Source organism: Micromesistius poutassou (genome assembly GCF_964030765.1).
Source record: "Micromesistius poutassou genome assembly, chromosome: 2".
In the NCBI taxonomy this organism is placed as follows: Eukaryota; Metazoa; Chordata; class Actinopteri; order Gadiformes; family Gadidae; genus Micromesistius; species Micromesistius poutassou.
This window is the reverse complement of record NC_140272.1, coordinates 23,286,365-23,307,450: the sequence shown is the minus strand read 5'-3', so window position 1 is coordinate 23,307,450 and position 21,086 is coordinate 23,286,365. Positions and strand designations below refer to the sequence as shown.

General features: G+C 42.1%; 1 protein-coding gene across 1 annotated transcript; it reads left to right on the top strand.

The window, feature by feature from the left end:
• The first annotated feature begins 5,606 nt into the window (after positions 1-5,606).
• On the top strand, positions 5,607-20,517 carry fkbp5 (FKBP prolyl isomerase 5). The gene is made up of 11 exons (XM_084464842.1): positions 5,607-5,873; positions 11,050-11,180; positions 12,563-12,707; positions 12,794-12,936; positions 14,253-14,367; positions 14,465-14,621; positions 15,850-15,940; positions 16,135-16,218; positions 16,300-16,485; positions 17,836-18,075; positions 18,677-20,517. The coding sequence occupies exons 1-11, from the start codon at positions 5,861-5,863 to the stop codon at positions 18,767-18,769; spliced, it is 1,398 nt and encodes a 465-aa protein (XP_084320968.1). The 5' UTR covers positions 5,607-5,860; the 3' UTR covers positions 18,770-20,517.
• Positions 20,518-21,086: the final 569 nt, after the last annotated feature.

The following is a 21,086-nucleotide window of genomic DNA, read 5'->3' as shown; positions in this document are numbered from 1 at the left end:
ACAGCGCCGCCGGTCGGACGAGCGGCGCCACTGCAGTCCTAAAGGACGGTACCGCTTAACGCCGCGGGGCCAACAGCGCCGCCGGCCGGACGAGCGGCGCCACTGCAGTCCTAAAGGACGGTACCGCTTAACGCCGCGGGGCCAACAAAGAAAAGGACAGCGTATTAAAACATGGCGCCCATTCATTCCTATCAAAACTGCTCATTGGCGCAGGGCGACGTCAAGGATGGGAATTCTTCCGCATCGTGGGAGCCGAGCCACGCCCTCTTCATGCTGTTACGGATGTGGAAATATTTTTCGTTCTCTAGCATTCAGCAGAGAGAGAGAGATTCAGCATAGGCTATGCTGAATCTATTCTATCTATTTCAACATTATGACTGCTATGCTGCATAGCAGTCATAATATAAGCTACTGACCCCCCCGATGAGTGTCTATATGTGATCTTTAAATTACACTCCTCCTGCCATCTGGGCAACCATTCTTACCGGTTCTTGAGTTAACTGTTGAAATCAAGCAAACAAATGTTCAAATGCTTAAGTGAGCTTTTTTTAAGTTTGAGTCAGAATGAGTCAGAATTAGTTTTATTTGCCCACCCTTCCTTCTCCTGCAAAAAAAAACAAAAACACAAAAACTGAAAATAAAACGGCTAATAAAAAAAGGCTTGAGGTGGCGTTTTAAAAATAATAATAAAACTTTCATTTTATTACTACACAGTCTAAAGATAATTACGAGCCTTTGATTGATTGTATTGGAGTGAACCGAGACATCCACTTCTGGGGCCCCACGAGGGTCGCGTCCACAGCCCGCTAAAATAACTGCAATACCAGGCGTGGCCACTGAGCACTGCTGGATTGCGGAAGAATGCTCTGCTCCTGGTGCCTGCTTAACACGGAGGGGCCAGCAGCGCCGCCTGCCGGACAAGTGGTGCCACTGCAGTCCTAAAGGATAGTACTGCTTGGGGCGGTTAGTGAATGGATTCGGATGGATGGATTCGGCCGACCGCAGGGTAATTGTTGACATTGTCTGTTTCGGGATGTAAATCACACAACAGCAATCCTCTCTTGTGTAACGTTTTGTCACGCATTGAGTGTGATGAAAACGCATCCTTCAGCCATACCGGATACAGTAGATTTAGAAATGCCGAATGCTGAAATTACCACTCGAATGTAGTAATGTGAAGATTAATTACGGAGTAGCTGTGCCGCTCACAGCTTCGGGTAGGTCTCTGGGCGGTTGCTAACTAGTGTCTTGGGAAATGTTTCATTTAGTTGAGTCACTAGGGGGCATTGTTGCGCTGTGTCACGTGACCCCTCCCCTTGCTCTCTCGCCAAAGCGGGAGATGACGCGTATCGGTCAGCAGACCGTCCGGGGCTGTCTGCACACCTGCGGTGTCCGGACAAAATATAAGTACTTTATTTTTAGGTCTGCATATGCATAGTGATGCGAATCAGAATGTGGAAAATTACTGAAAAAAATCCAATATGATACCAACAGCAAACCGCAATACATTTACTCAAAGACATGCCTCAGGGAAATGAACGGCGTATTTAGCCTCATGAACAAACTGATAGGAGCGGGGGAGTTTATAGAGAAAGAAGACTATAAGGTAGATGTGTATAATAATGAGGAGCAGTATAATAACGAGGAGCCGTGTGATAATGAGGAGCAGAATGAGGAGCAGTATAATAACTACAAAATGTAATCCCACGCATAAGGGATAACTGTGCATAGAAATGCTATCTTTATGATCTTTTTGCATGTCGTTTTGGATAAAGGCATCTACTAAGAACATAACCATATTTCAGTTCAATTCAGCTGAGGGTTGTATGCAGAGATTGATAGTGGAGTGTGGATGAGTTGAGTTATGGATGGACAGAAATCAGACACTGAACATAGAAACCATCAACTTCAGTCTCTTGTGTTCTCTTAATTGCACAACCTTTGAACAATTATCTGTTTTCTGTGGGTCAGATGAGGTAGTTAGATATGCTTCTTAAAATGTAAATCATATCATCAGTCAATACTAATCATCAGTCAATACTAGAATATGCATTTCCTGCAGAAAATACAGTGAGTGCTGTAGTGCAAAGTGAGGTTGAAAACATGTTTTAATAAAGACACATAGATTAAGACTTAAAGAAACGTTAAATGGCTTAAATCAAGTGAAGGGATTTGAACAAAAGTTCAAAAGTCTAAATGGATTAAACAATGTAAACATGCAGACCATTTAAAAATAATTAAATGGTTGAAAACAAATAAAGTGACAGCTGAAGGAAAAGCGCAAAGCATTGCTAAAAATGTAGAAATGTAAAATTAATTAAACTGAAGAATCTGAAAGGTCAAATGTATTGCAGTGCACAGTGCACCTGTAAGCTGAAATCAAAAACTGACTGACGCTGAATTACATTACCTGAAGAAGCAAAGTGCTGAAATACATTGTTACAAAAGCTGTTAGCTACTAGCTGTAGTAGTAGGCCTAGTAGAAGTAGCAGTAGCCGAATTAGTAAAGTAATTAGTAGCTGTAATGGTGGTAGCCTACTAGCTGCACAAACGATATACCATAAACCTCTGAAGAATAAGTCCCGCCTCCGAGGCTCCGGTTCCCTCTGTCAAATGTCTACGGGGAACAACACGGGGTTTATGAACGATCGTACATAACAAACTCTGTAGGTGGCGGAGAAGTAAAAGCTGCGTCACGTTTTGAACTACACACTTTTACCATCTAGTTTCCACTGGCTTTTTGGATTGTCGGGGCCGTTAAAGTAGTAAACGATTATAAATGCTATTTTAACGGCACAGACAATCCAAAAAGCCAGTCGAAACTATATGGTAATCGAAATTCTGTTTTCAGAGTATTGAAGATACAAGTGTCTTGATTTGTTAAACCTTTGAAAGAAGGCTAACGATAAAAAATTGACCAAGTTGCCCTGTAGATCGTTCCAAGTAGATGGAGCAGCAAACATGAAAGCTCTTTTAAACAACTCTGTCCTGGCTTGCGGGACGTTCAACAAAACAACATTCTGAGACCTCAAGGCCGTATGAACTAACCTGCCCATGATGGCTTTGTAGATGAAGATATAAAGGTGACTAAGCCGGCGTGTTGATAGAGATGGCAAGTTCACCTTTGAGTAGAATGCACAGTGATGAGTGAGGGGCTTGCAGTTTAAGATGAATCTTAAGGCACCATGATTTACATAATCCAGCATTTGAAGACTCTGAGATGGGCCATTCATGTACAAAATATCACCATAGTCCATTATGGGGAGAAATGTGGCATCAACAACTTTTCTTCTAGAAGAAAGAGAGACTTGTTCCTAAAATAAAACCCTAGCTTCAGTTTCTTTACCAGGTTATGTATGTGAGGCTTAGAGAGAGAGCTGGTCATCCATTAAAAAAACAAGATATTTGCTTCAGTTGGTGAAGCTGAGCTTGCACTTTGTTAAAAGCAGTTTGCAAATATTCAACGTGGATGCGCAGCAATAAATAACTATCATCTGCATAAAAATGAAACGATGCATCCTGTACATTCACTCCCACACCATTGCCTTTAGATGATGATAACCTTCACACATTTGGTTATAAACAAGATTATTACCAATGGTTCAACATTGTTCATGGTCGACCCTCATATGACCCTACATTGTTTTATTACCTTAAGGCATCTAAAATCCTACTTCAAAGTTGTAATAGCGCAGCCTATACTAGAACTATTTGAAAAGAGCCATCCCTTTATGTTATCACTGAACAAAACATATCACTAACTATTTGTATGAATGGATTTCAAAAGATCAAGATCTTACCTTAATTCCTTGAAAATATTTATATATATTAAGAATTATATATACATGGTGCAAAATATATACCATGCCCCATACTATAAAACAAACAAGGGACAATCGTCAATAATGTCTCAGAATGTTGCACTGAACTATCAGATGAATGTCACATTTCATGAATGCAAGCCATGATATCTCTTACTGCGATTACAAGTTTAGAGGCCCTACAATCTGTAAATACTGAATTTGTCGTCTTATTGTTATCAAAGAGGCTACTCAAATGTGCACGGTGCCCACATGAAACAGAACTCTGAAACACGGCCAAAGGTCCAAAGTGTCTGAATAAACGTGATCGAGGAGGAGATTACTCTAATGTACCTAAAAGCAACCGCGTTCTGCTGCCCAGCTTTAGTTCACTGGTTTACTTTCTGTTTTGTCCAGATGATGTTGTTGTATATGTGTACATTCAACATGTCTTCCTTGGCACAGCACAATGGGCTGCGTTGTCCAATCAGATTACAGGCCCACAGCACACTGTGTTCTGCTTTACTTCCTGATGAATGTGCTGACTGTATCCCTGAATGAACTCTCCTCGTGGTCGCTGCTCAGCGAGTCCTACTGCTGGATATTCAGAGAACTTACATGATGTGGTAGTAGGAACAGCAAGCTGCTGATTGGTGGATGTGATAGAGGATATGTGTGTGTGTGTGTGTGTGTGTGTGCGTGCGTGCGTGCGTGTGTGCGTGTGTGTGTTGGACAACTTTTTTTTTTTTTTAAAGATAAGAAAATATAAGAAAAACCAACCAGCCATAATTTTCACATAATGTAAAGTAAAGGGTAGCTCTGGACCAGTTGTTGTAGGCCTACCTTTATGGAAGGAACACGTTTTGTAGTCCTGTAAACAACATAGGTTGCAGTATGGATAGTGTGTGTACTCCATAAACACAAGCTTAATGTAAATGTGTATCACTTTGTATCATATGTAAACAGCTCGTCACCCACGGTGAACATGATCTCAATCATGTTTACATTAGAAGACACATGCAAATAAAAAGGTGCTTAGCAACTAATCCAAGCACACACACAAACACAAGGTCTAAATATTTGATCACATTAAACCATGGCTGTTCTTTGACGTAATGTTGAATGGTCAATGAATACAGGAGTCTCATAAGTTGATCATATTGTTACTAATGATTTACAATACATAGGCCTGCTGCTTCAGAGGATATAACTTACCGTTTTAGTACATATTACGCCATCAATGATGAAACACATGTATATGAGTGTTCTTGCCACTGCTGGCAGCCTCGGTTGGTTAGAGAGAGAGTACAGTGAGTTCCATATTTAGATGGTTTCCCAACCTGTTTTCAAGAAGAAGTGGGAGAGAACATTTAGCCACGACGGTTTAACGGTTGAAGTGTACATAGTGTTCAGAACAAACACTAGAAGTGCACATGTAAATCACAAGAAACCTTTGTGAATTTGAAATATGATAGAACATCGTAGTAGCAGGCCACTCACAGTCGACACAATTCCGGTTACACCGCACTTACTCCAGATGGCGCACTTTACACGTAGCACACACCCACACGCGTGCACACACACACACACACACACACACACACACACACACACACACACACACACACACACGCACGCGCGCACACGCACACACGCACACGCACACACAGACACACACAACAATGTTGAGGAAGTGTTCATCCGGGCTCGTACGGCAGCCCGCCCCCTCTGCTGCAGTACAGTCTGTTCTCCGTGGCAGCGTGTCGGCACACAACGGGTTACAGGTCAGTCTGCTGGAACACTGTGTTCTCATCAGCTACAGTACAGCCGGAACATTGTGTTACTTAGTGGCTACTTTCCAAGACCTGCCCTTAATATCACACCGAACGCCCTCCAGCCCCGCTCTCCCCGCCTCTTCCTCGGCGTCATTTCCATTCTCCGCTCTTCGTGTGGCGAGATGTGGAAGCGAGGTTTACTGAAGTAAAGAGGAGCGCGTTAGTGGACATGAGAGGGGATACAAGTTGATCATCAGGCATCAGACGGAGGACCAGGCGTGTTTTATGGAGCTCAACAGTAAGTCGGGTTCATACATTTTGTACAGCCTATGTGTGTTTACTTCATCTTTTTAAATATGGGCTAATCGGTTGTACACGAAACTAAGATTTGTCCATTTGTGCTGAACTCTCGGTGGAGAGGGACCGCGATGACACCAGACACCGGGCGGGAGGTCTCCGTCTCCCGGTGCCTTAAGAGGTGGACCTCGTGGCTTTGGGGGATTTTTTTGGATGTTTATTTTGCGTTACGGGAAGGCTGTTAGTATGGCTCCAACCCGGCATCTCTCTCTCTCTCTCTCTCTCTCTCTCTCTCTCTCTCTCTCTCTCTCTCTCTCTCTCTCTCTCTCTCTCTCTCTCTCTCTCTCTCTCTCTCTCTCTCTCTCTCTCTCTCTCTCTCTCTCTCTCTCTCTCTCTCTCTCTCTCTCTCTCTCTCTCTCTCTCTCTCACACACACGGAAATGTAAAAAATGTATAAATATAACGGCAGGCAGAGTCAGGGAGGTTTCTGAAATGAGTGAGAACAGGGAGTGTGGGACACGTTAAAGAAAACATGTTGTGGTGTATTTTATTTATTATATATAGGCCTACTTACAATGTAATTATATATATACTTATAATATACAATGTAATTATTTACAATATACAATGTAATCATATATATATACTTACAATATACAATGTAATTATACATGTATACTTACAATGTAATTATACATATATATATATATATATATATATATATATATATATATATATATATACTTACAATATACAATGTAATTATACATGTATACTTACAATGTAATTATACATACATATATATATATATATATACTTACAATATACAATGTAATTATACATGTATACTTACAATGTAATTATACATTATACATACATATCATGTATGTATAATACATATATATATATATATATATATATATACTTACAATATACAATGTAATTATATAGTAAGTATGACTTGAAGCTTTCGGTCGATCTCTCTGTTAGTTTCGTTTCCAAGCTGGTAATGGCAGGTTGCATTTGGCCTAACCGTAAGATATCTTCTACGATGGAGGCGACTCACTAATGCTCTGTCGTGTGCCGGGAGCTGCTGGGCAGACAGTGGTTAGATGATACAGCTCAAGGAAATAAGTCCCATTAACTCTATTACCTGCTTTATGAGTCCCTCTCAAAGTCTGCTGTCTCGCCGAAAGTGCAACAGTGGCTTTTTGGGTTTAGAATTGACATTTTGAAAAAGGAAATGTCTGTTTAAAAAGTAGATCTACATCACAATAGTGTTATGATGTATTATGATTTATACACTTCAGAGCAGATTGAAACGCTTTTGTTACTTTCACGATGATGTCATTGATTGTAAAAATAAATGCCGTGTTGAGACTGACTTGACTTCAGATTGGTTAACACCATCTGACCATCTGATTGGTTAACACCATCTGACCATCTGATTGGTTAACAACATCCGACTGTGCAGGGACGCTCTGAATAGAAGGGACACAGTGTTCTGACAGGCACACGCACACACACACACACACACACACACACACACACACACACACGCACGCACAGGCACATGAGCTGAACTGTACCTTTGATACTGTAATATTATTCCTTCCTAATTTCCTCCTGTAGAGGATATCAGTCATTGAACAGACATTTCAATGAGTAAAATACAAAAAAACAACTCTCTCTTAATGATCTTGTATTAATCTGTAGGCATATCAATCTCAGGTTTATTACCAATTCAATTAAAAAAAAAAGGATAGCCAGTTCCTAAAGTGCCCCCTTATCTGCGTCCTTAAAGATTAAGTTATTGATCTGTAAACAGGCTGAGTCTAGATCTCCCCATTTGATAAACAGTTCATATCCAGATTGTAACATCTCTCCATGTGATTGATAATGTATTTATTTGTTCAGCTCCCTAACAGGAGATTAAAAACTAAATATTTGTATGTAAATGTATTCCTTAAATCGTTTTGTCTCTAAAACACAGGAATATGTCCCCAGTGGCCAAGAAACCAGTAAATTGTCCTGAAAAACAATTGAAAATGTTTTTGTGTGTTTTTTGTTGAAATTTGTGGAGCCAAAGTGTTAAAATGAACCAAGTCATCTCTGTCCACAAAGTGAAACAACAGCTCTGCCAAACGCACAATCTCTCATCTGATCAACGGCCTTTCAACAACGCCGTCTCTCTGTCTGTCCATGCTGCTTTTAACTTAGAGCTAAGCGTTTCCGCCAGCAACAAACATTTTCTATCGCGTTTTTTCTCATTATTTGTCAGTTAAAACTTTCCAAAACATGAACTTTAAACTCTGAACTACTATGAACTATGTTCATTAAAATAGATAGATGGTTGAATTTTGTTGCATGAATAATAATTGATGTGAACTGAAGCCCTAAATAAGTGAATGTAGAAAAGAAGGGGCTGTTGGACCGTGGAGCCCGCTAGGCTAACACCTGAAGAATCCCAACGCTTTGAACTTGCATCACATCGATTTTATTTTTGAAGAAACTTAACAGCTTCTTGTTAAATAGAAAGTGTGTCCTATTTTATGTATCCAGTAGAGTCTGATATGGGAGTATATATAATTGTGAATTTAATAAAAACTAAAACAATATCCAATAGAAACGGCTTACAACGTATGCGATGAGTGGACAGTGTGCTGGGGCTGTTTTGAGGTCAGCAGGTGACTGCAGCCCGGCCCCTGGACGCATCAGGAGATTTATCTCAGAACTGAACCGGAGGATAAACCGCTTGAGATGCAGCATCTTGTTTTCAAGTTATCAGACATTTACACAACATGAAACAATCAACGTACTAACGGCAACAAGAACACGCACACTAGGGCTCCCCACCGCCGCCCGCAGCAGACCTACTGCTCCTGTCACACGTGACGTCTGTAACCAGACGAAGAAGCAACACAATAAATGAACAGACCAACTAGAATGTAGAAGTACTGAGTCTACCCTTGAACTAAAAGTAAAAGTATGTACAATGAAAATCAAGAACAAGTAGATTTAAGGACAGAAGACTTAAAGGCACGAAACAAAGTAATCGATCTGAATGAAATACTGCAAATCATTCCAGTCTGAGGTTGCTTTAGACTTGAAAGCACGTCTCCCAATTTCTTTAAAGATTCTAGGGACCATAAAGAAGGTTGTTGAGTGTGTCTAAGTGAATATGATGATTGTGTAAGGGAGTGTAATGGATAGTGAAAGTAAATGTGTTTGAAAACAAAGTGCAACCTTTGAAACTGTCACCTCGACTGAAGTGATGATGCGTGGAAAATGATGTGTGCACACAGAGCACCGCAGGACAAACCTGTTATTGTTTATTGTTATTGTCAACTATAGTTAAAGGATAACAAACTTACACATGTTATTGTCAACTATAGTTAAAGGATAACAAACTTACACATGTTATTGTCAACTATAGTTAAAGGATGAACATGTGTTTCAGAGGTGCTCTGCTACACATCACCATAATCTATCATTTGAAATAAAAGTTGTTGGCAAAACTATAAAACAATGAAATGGCCGATATAGTATTCTGAGACTGACTGTTGTTGTTTCTAGAGAGTATGGTTTGATTGACAGGTTTAGACTTGTTTTCAGTATTAATTTGTGTTGTGGTGTCGGGTTGTGTTCAGGAAGCTAGGGGACTCAGGATGGATAAATACGTGCAAATAGTTAACTTCGGATTTCAGGATCTGTGACCATTTATGTTTGTTAAAAAATATGTTTTAAAAATATGTGTTATGTTATAACATTTCTTTATTTTTGACATTTTGTTAACAATTTGTTATGTTTCTGCGTACAATGGTTGTATTTCTGCATCATATTTGGACTAATTAAGTCTGTACTTAATTGTTATTTTACCGTAATAATATGTATTTAGTATTATAAATATTTGTATTGTAGTTCTATCTGTGTCATGTTTGATTAGGGTACAGTACAGGGCGGGGTGACACATTGTTCTCAGAAGAGGACATTGTTTTAATAATCCTTCTGGTTTGTTTTTGGAGGGCACTTTGTGTGGAACATTTCTAATGGATTATCAACACAATCCAACGCAATTAATATCGTACTACAATTAATTAAGTTCAGAAGAAGTCGTGCTATGATCAATCCAAATCAACCTCATCATTAATCAACACTTTTATTTGTGTGTAATTGATGTGACTCAGTAAGTGTTCTTGGTTGATGTCTGGTTGAAGCAGCCTCGGGCTCTGGGCTGCTCCAGGCCTTCACTCATCAGGGAACGCCACAGCCTTTTCTCAATCCCTGTTGAAAACTCACAAAAGTTACTTAAAATACTGAGAAATGTCCACGCTTTATTGTCTGATTTTCTAATGTCTGATGCAGGATTTTGTCATTCATTCACCCACGTCCACAACATTTACATTTGGCAGACACTTTTATCAAAAGCAACAGAAACAATATAAGGCTGTCGGTACAGTAAGGATGTTCATAGAACGGAGGTAGCTCGGATAAGATGCTATACAACGTTAAGTACTATTTTTAAGTGCAAGGACAACATCAAACGCTAAGTGTGTAAGAGGGATGTGTGTGGGGGAGGGGGGGGCAGAGTCAGAGGGAACTCTGAACAACAACAACCTTCGACAACCGCTGTCCCACCATTTTTAATATAAATATTTCCATATTTCCAAACAATCAACATGGTTTGGCAGATGAGTGTTAAGGTCACCGCCGTGTCAGCGGGGCACAACGGCTCTGCTGACAAACTTTACAATTTTGTGTTGACTCAAGAGTTGTAGTAATGTGCTAAATAAACGTAAATATACCGTAGCGTAGGCTAATCAAAATGTAACGACCAATCATTTCAACATTAATTACTGAAGAATAATCAAAAATACATAGTTACCAACAACAGTCTTCTGCCTCTATACTCCCGAAACGGAGACGCGTATTGCCATGTGTCATCATGTTGGAAGTGCTCCATAACGCCAGAGGGGGCATGGGCTGTATATACATTTATCTTTGCTACTAACAGCGTGATTTATCTTTGTGATGATCCCTAACCACCATTTGTATTTGGGTTACTCAATGGTAACCTTGTGATTTGTATTGGGTGTATTTGGGTTGCTCAACTGTAACGGTCTAATGTGACTTTGTGTTGGTCATTCACTGAGGCCCCTCTTGTGTTACTCTTGCCAGTATGCGTGGGACGTCCAGAGAACAAGATGACCACTGATCAGGACTTGAATGTTGACGGCCAATCATCCGTGGCCTTGTTTGCTGTAAAGGGTGTTGACGTGACGTCTAGCCAGGATAAAGGAGTTCTGAAGGTACGTTCACTTTAGAACACACTGGTGTGCTAACTGACTAAACTATAAATAACTATATGGCTCTTATATTTGATCTGGGGCCGTATTCACAAAGAATCTTAGGGCTAAAAGTAGCTCTGAAGTGGCGAATTTAGGAGAAACTCATTAAAATAATGGGCGTGTCAGTCTTACATTTAGGACTCCTAATTTTATTTTATTTTTTTTGTATTTTAGGCCTCAAAGTAGCACCTAAGTCTAGGAGAGCTTAAAAGTCCTGGAGAGGACTCCTAACTCACTAAGACCTATTCACAGAGAATCAGGAAATGGCTGCAGCGAGTCGAAATGTTTGAGACAATGGAGGACTGCGAATTAATAAAGAGATTAATAAAGAGATAGGTTAAATTGTGAGGGTATCAAACTTGTGGTTGAATTAGTGAATAACAATTTGATATTTAGCAACAGGGAAAATGCAACTTTGCAATGTCGACAATTTAGGAATATCATAACCATCAGTGATGGTTAAAACACACGGGGGAAATGTTACAAATGTACCTTTCATCATCCTTAATTATTTAATTTATAAATATAAATCACTTAAACCATCAATATTTGTCATTTTGTCTCATGTATTAATAGTAATACAACACTTTAATCATTATTTATTTCAAATAGTAATAGTAATAAATGGTTTGAAGTAAAACATAATAGAACTAGGCCTACTCTTACTTATGATTGCTATCTAATCATTTATTGTAAGATGATTTATTGTATTGAGTTTATAATCAGATCAGTAGCTACTGGTCCTGGGACCAGTTGGGCTTAGGACTGAACATGGACTGATATTTAAAGTGTGTAAGTGATAGAAATAATAATATGCTCATTAGATAATAGTTAGCAGGGTGCTTTTAATGACCTCCTTGATATAATGCAATTCATGTATTTTTATTGTTTTCTCTCTTTTTAACGTGCATACAACGTCATTATGGTGGTCTGACCAAACGTCTCGTGATGCGTGTATTCTGCTGACTGCACTGTCCAGAACTGTTTGATAGGACTTCATTTGTAGCCTGTGTTGTGGGGACGTTGGGGATGAGTTTCACGGAGACCGCCGGCACTCAACAGCCAATCACCGTACTGACCGCTTCTGAACTCGTGCACGAGAATCGACGTCAGGGGGGCGTGACTCTCAGTTCACTCTGATCTATTCTTAGTATGAGTAGGTCTCAGCGGCGTTGTGAATTACTTTTAAGAAAAAACTCCTACGCAAAAACCTAGCGGTAAGATGAAAAGCTTTGTGAATACGGCCCCAGATTCTATATAGTAAACACACACACACACACACACACACACACACACACACACTTGTGTCCGTGGGGAAGGGAATGAATGTTTTCCTCCTGCAGATAGTGAAGGTGCGGGGCGTGGCCGGGGACCGCCCCATGCTGGGGGACAGGGTGACGCTGCGCTACACCGGGCGACTGCTCAGCGGCCAGAAGGTGGACTCCAGTCTGGACCACAAGGAGCCCTTCTCCTTCAGCTTAGGAAAGAGTAAGTGACCCATGATGATGATGATAATAGTAGTGTCTCTGCAGTAGCTCAGGCTCTAGACGTCCTCCTCACTGAGCGTCCCACAGGCCAGGGGATCAAGGTGTGGGACAGCAGTGTGATGAGCATGCTGAGAGGAGAGGTCTGCTCCCTGCTCTGTCGTCAGGACTACGCCTACGGAGCCCAAGGGAACCCCCCAAAGGTTCCCCCCAACGCAACCCTACTGTTTGAGGTTAGTAGAGTAACCTTACTGTAGTATTATTACAGTAACCTTACTGTAGTATTATTACAGTAACCTTACTGTAGTATTATTACAGTAACCTTACTGTAGTATTAGTAGAGTAACCTTACTGTAGTATTAGTAGAGTAACCTTACTGTAGTATTATTATAGTAACCTTACTGTAGTATTATTATAGTAACCTTACCGTAGTATTATTATAGTAACCTTACTGTAGTATTAGTATAGTAAACTTACTATAGTATTATTATAGTAACCTTACTATAGTATTATTATAGTAACCTTACTGTAGTATTAGTAGAGTAACCTTACTGTAGTATTATTATAGTAACCTTACTGTAGTATTAGTATAGTAACCTTACTGTAGTATTATTATAGTAACCTTACTGTAGTATTATTATAGTAACCTTACTGTAGTATTATTATAGTAACCTTACCGTAGTATTATTATAGTAACCTTACTGTAGTATTAGTATAGTAAACTTACTATAGTATTATTATAGTAACCTTACTATAGTATTATTATAGTAACCTTACTGTAGTATTAGTAGAGTAACCTTACTGTAGTATTATTATAGTAACCTTACTGTAGTATTAGTATAGTAACCTTACTGTAGTATTATTATAGTAACCTTACTATAGTATTAGTATAGTAACCTTACTATAGTATTATTATAGTAACCTTACCGTAGTATTATTATAGTAACCTTACTGTAGTATTAGTATAGTAAACTTACTATAGTATTATTATAGTAACCTTACTATAGTATTATTATAGTAACCTTACTGTAGTATTATTAGAGTAACCTTACTGTAGTATTATTATAGTAACCTTACTGTAGTATTATTACAGTAACCTTACTGTAGTATTATTATAGTAACCTTACTGTAGTATTAGTATAGTAACCTTACTGTAGTATTAGTATAGTAACCTTACTGTAGTATTAGTATAGTAACCTTACTGTAGTATTAGTATAGTAACCTTACTGTAGTATTATTATAGTAACCTTACTGTAGTATTATTATAGTAACCTTACTATAGTATTATTATAGTAACCTTACTGTAGTATTATTATAGTAACCTTACTATAGTATTATTATAGTAACCTTAGTATAGTATTAGTATAGTAACCTTACTGTAGTATTAGTATAGTAACCTTAGTATAGTATTATTATAGTAACATTAGTATAGTATGGCTGCCTTGACGTCACTCCAACCATACCTGACTCTCAGAGGGTGTGTGGCGGTGTGTATGGTAGAGGGAGGGATCCCCTGACCGTGGAGCTCTTCTTGATGGTGTGTCGGCAGGTGGAGCTGCTGGACTTCCAGGGGGAGAAGCTCACTGAAGACGGAGGAGTAACGCGGAGGATCAAGACCAAGGGAGAAGGCTTCACCAACCCCAACGACGGGGCCACCGTCGACGGTAAACCTCTCCCGGCGTTTAAGCCACTGTCAGAAATACACGCATGCACGCTTCAGTGACTGAGCAGGAGGAGGGCTGAACGGCGGTGCCTTCACAGTGCACCTGGAGGGACGCTGCGACGGCCAGCTGTTCGACTCCCGGGACGTCCGCTTCATCGTGGGCGAGGCGCAGGACCAGCAGGTGCCTCTGGGAGTGGACCGGGCCATGGAGAAGATGCAGAAAGGAGAGTGCTGTCTACTCCAGCTTCAATCCAAGTAACGACGTGGCCCTCCTCCAGCTCTGCTGCAGTGTTCACTTCACGTTAACTAACGGCCTCCTGGCCGTGTCCCAGAGAGAAGGACGCTCAGCAGTCGCCCTTTAAAGCCGCGTTCTCACCCAAAGCGACGGGGCGCCGCGACTCCACACAGAGTCAGCGTATAGACGCCTTCCAGGCGCCGCGCGCCGTCGCTACGTCGTCGTAGAACGCCGACGAGCACCGTTCCAACGACGGCGCTTCAGAGCGTCTGCATTTGAGCGCACGCAGCGCGAGACTTGAGGAGATCCCCCGGAACGAGTCAGAAACACGTCGCGTTCCGCCGCGTCCGGTCGGACACGGCGCACGGCCGTAGTTTGAACGAGCATCGCTTGGCCACGCCCCTTTGAAAGGACTCGTGTCATTTCCCTCGTGGTGATTCCAACCCAGGTTAGATATGCTGAGGGGCGGGTCTTATGAGGCCGTGTGCACAGATAAGCAGACGGAGGGCGTCGCCCCGGTGCTCCCGAGTTTTTAAAGTCATGTGACATATGGCGCATATGGAAGTTGTCACCAGCACTGCTGATGTTTTTATCCCAGAATGCATTATGTTATGCGAGGCAACGCAACGCATGCTTGATTCGAAACACGTCTAATGTTGAGAACACTCGAACATTCGCGCCCTTCACGCGTCCTTTGATTTTGAGAATTCCGGGATTTTTCAAGGATGCATCGCTGGATCCTCAATAAGCCAAAATACCCACAATCCTTTGCGTTCACACGCTGCGCAGGGTATTTAAAAATTGCGGATGGAAAGCGATACACATGGCTTTAAGTTATTTGAACGTTTTCAGAAATATTTTGTGCCGTATTGCTTTTTATAGATTAATCCTGTAAATGTGAAAAATGATGCTTAAAGACCTGTGTGATTTTTTTTAATCCTTTTTGCAGCGTAATGATATAGGGTTAGGCTGTATTTTGCATGGATTGATTTGTTTTAATATGTACGGAGCTGGTATTTAAACAAACTACGGTCGCCAATAACAATTTCAACAATTAAAACATTTACCACTGGAGCAGTACTAAAAAGTGGACGCGCTCCAAAACTAAAATAGGCGGCGACTCGCAAGGAAGCGTTCTAGCAAGACTGCAGCCTTCACTTTGGGACACTGCCCTTGACTCCATGCCATAAGAAACACTTGAAGTGTGAAAGCAAAGCTTGTCAGATTGAGTGATTGTTGTGCTGCTAGGTACGGCTTTGGGAGAGAAGGAAAGCCGGAGTTCAAGGTTGGACCAAACAAAGACGTGCTCTATGAAGTCACCCTCAGAGACTTCAAAAAGGTGAACCCGCTCTAGAGACGCACAGAGATGTTTTCAACAGCCATTAGAAATATTTTCAATTTCGATGTTAATAAGTAAATGAAGTGAATAAATGCATACCAGTGAACATATTGCATCATGCTGTGGTACATTTTGCGGCAACAATCCGTTTCCATCAGAGTGTAACGTGATGCTAACCTGTGTGTCTCCTCAAGGCCAAAGAATCGTGGGAAATGGACTTGAAAGAGAAACTTGAACTGTCTCCTAAAGTGAAGCACAAAGGGAACCAGTACTTCAAGGTAAAGTCCTCGACGTTTCTCATACCTGTCGTACGTAACGACGAGGCGCTGACGAGCTGACGGTCCTCTGTGCGTGGCCAGGCGGGCTTCCTCCAGCAGGCCGTCCTCCAGTACCAGCGCATCGTGGCCTGGCTGGAGATGGAGTGCGGCGCGGGGGAGGAGCAGCAGAAGACCATCCAGGAGTTCCTGCTGCAGTCCCAGCTCAACCTGGCGCTGTGCTACCTGCGCCTGCGCGAGTTCTCCCACGTGGTGGACAACTGCAACAAGGTGGGCACCGGCCGTCTGCCGCCGGCCGTCTGCCACCGGCCGTCTGCCACCGGCCGTCTGCCGCTGGTGGTCTCACTGCACAGCGGGGGTCTCACTGCACATGGAACAGTTCATCTACCGAACATCTGCAGTGTCCTAACGGAGGAGGCCCCTCGTCAGACACAAGTTCCAGCTGAGCAAACGAACAAAAGCACATAATCCATCATTTATTCAGAAAGGCGACCGATTGCTGTGGTAGGATCACAGGGTCGCTAGGACCCGTTCTTCTTCTGAACACCAGCTTTAACTACTCTATGCCGTGCACATCAACAGACGGCAGTAGGCCAACGGCCAAAGCAAACAAAGAAAAGGAAACGTTCTCTCTGTGCTCTGAGGATTCCCTCTGATGCTGCTTTACGTTTGGTATGCATGTAACGGTCTCCCCTCCGCCGTCTTCCTACTGGTTGCTCCAGTTTCCCCGCTGCCCTTAGGCGTGTGTGTGTGTGTCTGGGTGAGTGTGTGTGTGTGTGTGTGTGTGTCTGGGTGAGTGTGTGTCTGGGTGAGTGTGTGTGTGTGTGTGTGTGTGTCTGGGTGAGTGTGTGTGTGTGTCTGGGTGAGTGTGTGTGTGTGTGTGTCTGGGTGAGTGTGTGTGTGTGTCTGGGTGAGTGTGTGTCTGGGTGAGTGTGTGTGTGTGTGTGTCTGGGTGAGTGTGTGTGTGTGTGTCTGGGTGAGTGTGTGTGTGTGTGTCTGGGTGAGTGTGTGTGTGTGTCTGGGTGAGTGTGTGTGTGTGTGTGTGTGTGTGTGTCTGGGTGAGTGTGTGTGTGTGTGTGTGTGTGTGTGTGTGTGTCTGTGTGTCTGGGTGAGTGTGTGTGTGTGTGTGTGTGTGTGTGTGTGTGTCTGGGTGAGTGGGTGTGTGTGTGTCTGGGTGAGTGTGTGTGTGTGTGTGTGTCTGGGTGAGTGTGTGTGTGTGTTTGTCTGGGTGTGTGTGTGTGTGTGTGTGTGTGTGTGTGTGTGTGTGTGTGTGTGTGTGTGTCTGGGTGAGTGTGTGTGTGTGTGTGTGTGTGTGTGTGTGTGTGTGTGTCAGCTGGGAACCCCCCCCTAGCAGAGACATAATTAAGATGGACGACCTCTGGGAATTCAACCTAACGGATCGGGCCCTCACAGCACATTTCTAGACATCTGAACGTTCCACGTAGTCTTCCTCCACGGAAGATTCCGTAGAACGTTCCAGCCTCCAGGTCCAGAGATGTGCTGCGGGCTCCGTGAGGGCCCGAGCGGCGCCCGGGGGTCGTGTGCACTGAACGAGAACGTGAGTGAGAAGTTGTTGACGTGGTCCTTCCTGTGCGGCGGCGGCGGCTGCGGCTGCTGCAGGTGATTGAGCTCGACGCGAGGAACGAGAAGGCGCTGTACCGCCGCGGCGAGGCGCGCCTCTGCCGGAACGAGTTCGGCCTGGCCATGGCCGACTTTCGCCAGGTGCTGCAGGTCAACGCGCTGAACCGGGCGGCGCGGGCTCAGATTACCACCTGCCAGCGCAAGGTGAGGGAGCACAAAGAGCGGGACAGGAAGATCTACGCCAACATGTTCCAGAAATTCGCGGAACACGATAAAAAGGTCAGTGAATGCCACGGGATGAATGGGCAGCGTGAAGAATCGTTTTACACCGTCTTCTCTTTTCATAGCAAATGTTAATGTTAAAACAACAGCTGTTAAGGAACGCGTCGCCTTCCTACTAAGATTGATACCAATGTAATGTCCAACAAGATTAAATGACCACATCTCTGTCCGTTCAAAACTGAGTAAATCGAAGGAAAGACGGACATGCACAGACTCCACTAATTGTAGTTAATGACTTTGTGATTTTACGTAAAATAAAAAGGGCGATGCAATTTCAGATTTATATTCAACGTTGGCATTATAATTGTATGTATATTTGGGGCTTATTAATTTAGAGAAATTAAACTTGAATTGCATCTGCAAAAAGATTAGTCTAATTCACTTTTACAAGTTTCTGTGGTAGTATACTGCCACCTAGAGTCCATTCAGTGGGAATTCACAGTTGGGACAGTGATTTATGTAAGAACCCACAATCATATTCAGCATGTCACCTCATAATTTACATTTCATACAAATGTTGTATTTCAGCAACTCTCCTTAAACAGCGACTGAAGCGAGGTGCGTTGAGGTTAAAGTGCTGTTCCATGTTCCTGCGCAGGTTGGGAAGCAGAAGCGAAGGAAGGATGAAAGTGTAAGAAGCAGCGGGGAGGTGGGCAGTAAACGCAGACGCAGGAGTCAGGAGAACTCCTGATGACGGAGACCGAGAGGGAAGGCCGGCCTTCCCTCTCCCATCAGAACACTCGTCTCTCCGGAGGTTTATATATACGGGATCTCTGGAACGTTTTGGTTCAGAAGATCTGATGGAATCAGGAGAGCAGAGCGAGGACATTGTTTTTGACCTTCTCGTCGTCATATCTCCCATATGCCTTTGGCATTCAATCTTTTTTGGCCATCTGTCTGTCGGTATTTGCAATGTCTGTCTTTGGGAACAGAATTGTTTGTGTCATTTTGTTCAAAACAGAATAGTAACTTTTTTTTGTGCCGTACCGATTGTTAATAAATGGTAGGCCTACCCTGGAAACCCAGAGTTCTGGCGAGAGCACAATTTGAATTTGCTCGGCGAGTCACTCTGGGAACGAGCAACATACTCACTCCCTGATGCCCCTGACCCAGAACATTAACCAATCACATCGGTGTATCTGATATAGGCGGGCCAAAAGCGTTGCTGTTTTACCGACCGGATACGGCGAGAGTCTTATCTATTGGTTAGCTCCGCTGGTCTGGATACGTCACACGCAGCCCCTGGAGTCGGGCCGTTTTCATCACTCGTTGCCAGACCCTAAAGCTTTCTAGATGTTGCGCTGGATTTCCAGGCTAAATAAAAGGCCCGATAATTTTATACTCCTTAGAAAACATGATATAGTCAATAAAACATATTCACAACATGCACATAAAAAAATCTATCAGAATCATGGCATTTAAAGTTAACCGTTTTCATTCTAGAAAACTGCAAAACGAAACATTCGGTGGTATAGTTGAACATGGTTATCAATGAATGCTGCCTTTGTACCTTTCTAATACGAAAGTTCAGTACACAACTACTGGTACATACTGTTGCATGCTATTGCCATCTTTGTAAGCTTTAAATATGAATTGTTGAAACCACAAAGCTTTCCCAATGCATCTTAACTTTCTTTTGTTATGCCCTCTTCGTCAGTCTCCAGACTTTGTTTATGAATTCTGAATTCTGCTCTTAAATGTGCGACGCTTTGGACGTTGATTGTAATTCCACCGCTGTTCTCTCGCCAAAAACGGGCATCGGATATTGGCGCCCTGAATTTGCTTTATATATATATTAATCTGACGCAAAACAATCTAAATTGGTGTCTTAAGTAGTGACAATGTGTACAAGGAAAGGAACTATGTGTTATTACTTTTTTTTTTTTTTTTAATTTGCAAGGGAAGTGCTGCTGGTAAACAAACCGTTTTGTTAGCAATGTCACTTTAAGATATGATGGTGTTGGTGTGTCTGATGCGCTCAAGAGCACAGCAGGCATTTTGAAATGATGTGGGATGCGAGCTGCGACCACATGCAGGCAGTGGGTGTTGGGGATACGAACCCGGCTCTCGCACCATGGGGCCTTGATTACATAGGATATTGGATTCTGATGAATATTTGTGATATACTTTTGTTTTCTTTGCCTGTCTATCAAATTTTACTTGCAAGCCTTTTTATTTTGTGTGCTCATTTTGACCTGGCCGTTTATTTAAGTATTTGTAGTTTAGTATGGTCTATACTGTTGTGTAACAAACTTTATTAAGGGCTTTTTTTTTTTTTTTAACCATTTTGATAATTGAATCGCATTTGAGTGAAATTATTTTCTTCTTTTAATCAGTGTCAAGCTGATGCACTTTCCAGATATTAAAACATTTCCCCGCAAATGAATGACATGAAACAATAAATCAGACATAAGTTTCAAATTACTCCATTATAAGAAATTGACAACACGTCTGATCTCCCTGCTCTTAATATAACACGTGAGTGTCGTGGCAATTTCCTTTAACAGATATTGCGTCTAGGACAGATGAGACTTCTAAATGCAAAAAGCACACAATACTTGTAGACAATTAACCTAGCTTTAATGCGTGCATACATGAGACTCCTCTCTAGCAGAGTGAGTCCAGAATACAGTTTGACAAGAGTTATTTATACCGTTTCAGATCCTCCCCACATTGCAGATGTCAATAATCAACTCAAGTAATGTTTACCCAAGACACAGAGCTGCCTGTGTTCTCATCCAGCAGAAGAGTGCCTGAGAGGATGTCTTCTCCCTCATGACCGGTTAACCCAAGTACGAAGGTTAACACTATTGGTTGACTCTAAGGAAGGTGGGCCGGGTACCCATAGAGAAGGGTTTACATTTATTATTATTAATCCTTAGTTTGACATTGGGTATTCACATTGAGACAGTAGTCTCTATTACAAATGAGCCCTGGCCAAGAAAGACAGCACCTAGTTAAAAGACACATGAAAACAGAGAAACAGATTTAGACGAGGAAGGTGGGGC

Coding starts and splice junctions, on each gene's coding strand:
- fkbp5 (XM_084464842.1), top strand. Junction 16,486..17,835: donor TGGTGGACAACTGCAACAAG/GTGGGCACCGGC, acceptor CGGCTGCTGCAG/GTGATTGAGCTCGACGCGAG. Junction 18,076..18,676: donor TCGCGGAACACGATAAAAAG/GTCAGTGAATGC, acceptor GTTCCTGCGCAG/GTTGGGAAGCAGAAGCGAAG.